Source organism: Varroa jacobsoni, unplaced genomic scaffold (genome assembly GCF_002532875.2).
Source record: "Varroa jacobsoni isolate VJ856 unplaced genomic scaffold, vjacob_1.0 scaffold_739, whole genome shotgun sequence".
NCBI classification, from domain to species: Eukaryota; Metazoa; Arthropoda; class Arachnida; order Mesostigmata; family Varroidae; genus Varroa; species Varroa jacobsoni.
In genome coordinates, this window is record NW_019213641.1 from 39,233 (window position 1) to 45,796 (window position 6,564).

Consider the following 6,564-nt stretch of genomic DNA (forward strand, 5'->3'; position numbering starts at 1 on the left):
GATATATATATATATATATATATATATATATATATCACAATTAATCACCCAAATCTTCTGCATTTCACAGCTCTATGTCTCATCTAAAATAGAATGTATTTCATATATGTGCTATAACTTCAAGATGTTTCCTACTACTCACTTGGGCGGGGACAGTTTCTTAATTTTTTCTTTAAGAATCTTTTGGTCATCTACTCCAAGGGATTTATATCCCGGCAGATCCGTGCCAGGCAAATACCAACCAAGAGATTCACGTTTTGCCACAAAGCAGTCGACATGATACCACCCAGGATAAGGTCCGTAAGAGCGAGCTCTTTCAGAGTCGTATTCCATTTTCGAAATTCGAACTTGATCTGTTCAAAAAGTGTAGTAAATCACAGAAGAAGAATCTGATTATCTGCACCTGCCGATGTTGCTAAATGGGCTTTTTAACTAGTGTACAAAGAAAAATTTATATCAAAAAATATTGTAGACTTTTTCTAAATCTCTTTTTCTTTCTGGTTATCGACTTCGGTTTGTAGAGTACGTGCTGTTCTGGTATTGATTAACATTTGATCGCAGATAATACAAGAAGTCTTCCGTATAATTATATACACTGAAATTCTTTTCAAAATAAAAACAGAAAAAGAAACTTAATTTAGATAAGTTACTCATTTTTAAATGTTAATGTTTCTACCATTTCATCCGGTACTGCCTTAGTTAAGCACTGTTTCAGAAAGTTGGTCGCTTGAAGTAGGAGACGAATCATGTGTTTGTCTACACGCAGTTCAGGGTTCAGACTACTTCACCTAATGTTCGTAGTTTCGTAAACAAGCATGCCGTTGCACCATCACGGGAATGTGTTACCTACGTTTAGCAATGAACTCCTCACAGCTGCGACAGGCTGCTCGACTGCTTTTGGAATATTCGACTGAATACTCCTGGGTGGCATTTTTTTTCTCCTTCGTTGATACCTTTTCTTTACCGGCTACTGCAGCCGTCCCTCCGCCAGAGCCGACCTTTTCCTCGATAAGTTTTTGATCATTGAACCTAAAAAAAAAAAATAGCCACCTAAAGAAAAACGATATGCATATATGTACATATACTGAGCCTTTCATCAATACAGCCACACATCCGAAAAATAAGCGAGTGCAACATTGCATCGATCTATAATTAGGAAAATTTACGCCCGTTTAACTCTGTCATTTAATGAAGTCCCTCAACGAACTAACAATACTAGAGAAAACTAAGTTCGATCTTTTTAAAGATCCATTGATCGCCGCTCAATAAACAAATTATCGAATGCTATTTGTACTCTGCGAGTTTAGTATCTTCCGGCCAACTTACTTCATGCGATGCCCCAGATATAATTAAGGCTAAGAACAAGTTTTGTAAGTGTAACCGATTACGTGTGCCGGACTCCAATGGGTAATATGTATACCATCACCTATTCACATTCAATGGCTTATAAATACCTCTCTTGAAAGTTCTCGCGTGTAAACTACATCGTTACGAGCTCACACCTTTAGAATCAACTAGCTTAAACTGCACTATGATGGACTCTTGAATTGTTAGCTTATTACACCATGAGTTTGGATTTCTCAGCGTTGGAGTTGCGGGGCGACACTTCTAAATCCTACAAAAATCAACCGCACTCATAACCTCTAACAGATCGGCTTTTGCAACGCAATAATTTTAGTAGTGATCACTCATCGGCGTGCAACGGTCGTACGGTGTGGATGCAGTTTTCATCGCCACTAGAATAGGTTATATTCTCTAGAGCACCCAAAGTCTTCCGAGTGCGTGGACACGATGGCCTCAAGGTATTTTCGATCTCGATCATACGGTATTCATTGCCTTTCTCATAATACGTGATGTTTGATCAGCTTTTTTGACAAGAGCAGCATTATTTCTAGGATACCAGCAAGTTGGGCGACGGGCTCAGAGAATTTGGCAAATTATTTCACTTTATTTTGCGTCACCCCTAAGCTTCCAAAGATCTCTTTCTAATTCTAAATTAGTTTCTTTGAACCGCTTTTCCCGAAAAGTCCTCCCAGTTACTTCAAAGTTTTGAAATTAAACTCGGTACATAGCAGATATCACCAAAATACCGCAGCTCTGTCTCCATGATTGACTGAAAATCCATCGACAATAATACAGGTCAAAGGATCGAATTTATAAAAGACAGATACTGCAAGAGCCTGCGAATTGTGCCTGAAGGAGACAATAGTAGCCTGATTGATCAGCATGGGAGTTAGCCCAAGTCAGTTACAACAATGCGCACACCTTGGGGCCGGCAAGACGAATCGCTTTCCTTCTGCAGTTTAATTAGACTTGAATGAGCACCCGGCAAGGGACAGACAAGTCGCAGAAATATTTAGTCAAGATTGACCTATTGTGGGTGAAGTCACGCGGAAGCGATGAAGAATGGGAATGATCGAAACGGCAAAATGCCGGGACAAGAAAATAGCGAACAGGTTTTTTTTGTACAGCGAGGACCAGCACACCCAAATGAAAAGGGAAGCAGCATAGTGCTCGTCGAGAGAACTCAGCGAAATTCATATTTCGCATCCATATCTATTACAGAAATCGCAGAAGTTATGATAATAATATCCGTGTCTAAACTGAAATCTTCCTCACATAATGTATAGCGGGAAGTCAGTTGGGTGTGGTGTCCCGAATGGCATCCGTCGCAAAAATACAATAGTAACCGATTAGAAAATACGTAAAGCATTATTAAATTGCGGGGTGAACAAAGCTAAAGATGCCTGTTAAGAGGTTGTCGACCGCTTATTGAGGTGCTCTTGAGTTAAACTACGTCTTTGAGAGGAAACAAGACTGTTAGCAAACAAAAAAGCTTCTTGGAGACGGCCGAGTATCATGTGAAAAGTTAGAGTATTGTCACCACGTTATAAAAACGACAGGCAGTTAGGAATATGGTGGAATTATAATAGTTTTGACATTTGTGTATATAATTGCGGTGATTCGTAATTAGAATCCGTAAGAGATTATTGAACGTATACGCTAAACGAATCGTATCCTCACTGCTTGATAAGACTCATTGCTTGACAGGACGTTTATGCGCCTTTGCAACAGTAACACGAATCTAGCTTTTTATCGTTACGCAACCAATCTTGCATAATAAAAAATTGCTTTACAGATTGATTACGAACGTTTTGATAACACATCTTTATCGTTATTTCATTAATTAGCTCACGAATACGGCTCGGTTTTTATCACTAAAATTTACCTTCCTATACACCTATTCCTATTGTGGCCAATCAGAATAAACGATTCTTAAAGAAGTTAAATTTGATGCAAATGTGATAACGTTTAAATATATGAGCTTCTAAAGAAAATGCAAATTTCCCAATCAACCAGTAGCAGTGAGCTTAGGATCAATTCTAAAGCGTTGCCTCTGTGAACTGTACACCATTATATAGAACTCCATATACGTACAAGCATGTTTTAGGCAGTTTTACCAATTAGAAAACAAACGTGAAACACATATAAATGATTGTTGAATAAAAATAAAGCGAATACTGCATAACTAAAAAAACAGAACTTTCAAGTTGTGTGTTTTTTTCGTGCAGTCAAGTACGTTATTTTAGCAGTCTTTCTCTTGGACGCTCCGCCATTGGCTATATTACCTAGGAACTGATCTTCAAATCCGGATACTGTCCTACGGAAATTCAAGTCGCAAAGTACCATATCATAAGTTTTTATTTAAAGACAATATGTTGGCTTGTAGCTCCTCCAGGAGCTGGCAATGATATTTTTAGGCTTCAACTAATACCCCGAGCAATATTTTCTGATACCTACTTTAACGGCTTTAATCTTTTTACGGCAAGAGGGTCCGAGTATGAAACCACTAACTACTATGTTCAGATTAATAGTACAAAAAAGAAACACAAAGCTTAATTAGAAAAACGGAGACAACACGACATAAATGAAACTCACTTTATATTGGAAAATCCGTCGATGTCACCTGTAGATTTTGGTCTGTTCTTGATGAAGAAACACTTGAAATGGAACCACTTTGTAATCTTGCCATCAAACTTAGGGGACTGAAATTACAAAATAGGAAATTACTGTTAATTACTAACAACTCAATAATGATTGTATTTGCCAATTCTTGAAAACTAAGCTAAGTGCATGAAATTGCGACAGGAATCGACTTCTATTAAACTTAAAATAGATTTGATTTCAAAGCCTTCAAAACCAACTCCTACAACATTTTTAACCTCATTTTGCTAATTCCAAACTTATCGTAAGTTTGGTGTTTGATATCAGTAGGGTACTTATGATATTCAAAGGTACTACTCCAAACTACTAACTATGTAAAAATTCCTTCCATATACGCAAGACCATTACCCAATAATATCAACGAAGTACCGTACACCACATCGCTACGACTCATCTTTAATTTGAATCAAAACAGAGTAAGAATTACTATTCAATCTCAGTTTCCACAAAAGTCTTTTGACCGAAGATTTTTTTCTCTAATCATAGCTCCTTGTCATTACTTCTGAATAGAATGGTTTAAAGGAAACAAATCCGCACATCGGCATAGCTAAGGCTTATCTTAAACAAATTAAATAGACAAAAATAAACCAGGTATCTTATACTAATAAAAGAAGTTTTACGTAATCTTCCAGTAACGTACATCGACGTTCATCGCACTCAACCATGCAAAAATTTTGTCATCTAAGCCCTATTAGCATATATAAACTTAATTTTACTGAAGATCAGAACCGTCGAAACACTAAACATTTTCTTTTACAGATGAGGCCTCAGAAAATACATTATGTATATTTTCAGTACTATGAACTGCCCCACCAGTTTCAACCGTGCCTTTCAAAAAAACTCGAAAATCCGTCAGATAAGTTATGGTACTTTCTATAAGGAATGATTTTGCCTGGCTTCTCTATGTTGAAAACTCCTGGCCAAATTACATATTTACATTACTATATTACTATCCTTTTAATGTAAATAACTGCTATAAATAACATTATATTATATATATTATTTACAAGCATTATAAGCTGTAAATAACATTATATTATATATATTATTACAATAACAATTATAGTATGCAAAATATATCTAGTTTAAGTACAATTTATTCATAATAGATTATATTAATTGAATTCACATTGCAGTACCTTAAAGACGACGATATATCTATGTTTTAGTTAACAACACAAACCTGAATAACAGTTGCAAGTCGCAACTCTTCCTTAGCTATGCTTCCGGAGCAGTTTTTACAGGAGGCTCGACTTGATTTGGCATACTCTACTTTGAAAGGCAAAGAGTCAGTATCTCCCATATTGGTGAACTTTTTCTATTTTTTCGCCCAGTAACACACTAATTCGAATGTTATTTTTACTCAGTTAAATTTGCCAGTTTTCTTCAACACGAATCGAATATCCTCACTTCACAAAGCCAGCCTTCTACACCACAAAATGCTGGACCCTTGCTTCAACAAGGGTAAGACATCCGCGTCCTCCAGTAGGTTTATCCCACAACCAAACACACGCTATTCACACTCACGTATTGTCGGTAAAAACAGTAGTTAGAATCTTTGTTCTTTATCGTAGCCGCAGTCAGGTTACATCCCTTATTCACAGTGTGGCTCGATCTCCTCTTGGTCCTGCTTGTTTACGTTGTTTTTAAAAAGCAGTAATGCTAAAACATTTGGCGCGCAAAATTAAAGACATGAGGCTGATGGTGGACACAGCAACGATAGAAGCGCGCAGGGATGCAGACGACGCGCGCGTGACATTCAAACAGGTAAAATTCGAGCTTGACCGGAGCCATCGTTGGAGATAACTAAAAGGCTATAATGTGTCTGTCAGAGATTTGATGGATATCAGTTAAAGGCATTCTACCGCTTCGCAAGGCATGAAGACCCTTATTATTTGAACTGCATTACTATATTAGGGCCATATTCGTAAACAAAAAATATTTATTATGTAATATAGTTTTTGTGCAGCAAAAATAATCATGGATGATAGTAGCGATTGATGGATGTTAGCCTTTTTTTTTTTTCTATAAAATGGCGTGGATAGTGATGCGTTACGGACTTCCGGCACCGTACGAGAGTCTATAAAATTCGTTTAAACCAAAATAATATTACTAACGGTGTTAAAAAAATCATAGCAGCAAATTATTTTTATTTTTATTTACAAGTTGTATTTATTAATACTTTACTGAACGGAAAAAGATCTATACGCAAGCTACACTAAAGTATCCAATACTATCGCTAAATAATGCTGCAACGTAGACACAACCATAAAATCTTCCATCTCAATGATGCGGTCGTCTGCGTTGGTCACAACATACTAATTGATTAAAATCGCAATGTTCAAGATTTATTTCTTACACAATATCTATAACGGTTATCATTAAGAACGTTTTGCTAGCTTCGCCAACATCAGAATCTATTCTTGGTTCGTCATTAACCCTATCATCTTTATATACAGAAATGTTGTCTTATGAGCATGTAGGTAGGAGGAAGTTCGAGTAAGCTTTTATTATTAAAAACAAGGGACACTAAATAGAAACAGAATTACATCACATTGC

At 36.7% G+C, this 6,564-nt stretch overlaps 1 protein-coding gene across 1 annotated transcript in view; it reads right to left on the bottom strand.

The window, feature by feature from the left end:
- Positions 1–5,643, bottom strand: part of Parp1 (Poly-(ADP-ribose) polymerase) — a 13,349-nt gene extending 7,706 nt beyond the window's left edge. The window contains exons 1-4 of the mRNA XM_022838023.2: positions 5,189–5,643; positions 3,940–4,046; positions 851–1,029; positions 143–353 (exon numbers count right to left, since the gene is read on the bottom strand). Coding sequence (XP_022693758.1) covers positions 143–353; positions 851–1,029; positions 3,940–4,046; positions 5,189–5,308 — 617 coding nt within the window. The 5' untranslated portion in view covers positions 5,309–5,643. The remainder of the gene's footprint in view (positions 1–142; positions 354–850; positions 1,030–3,939; positions 4,047–5,188) is intronic.
- Between the last annotated feature and the right edge of the window lie 921 nt (positions 5,644–6,564).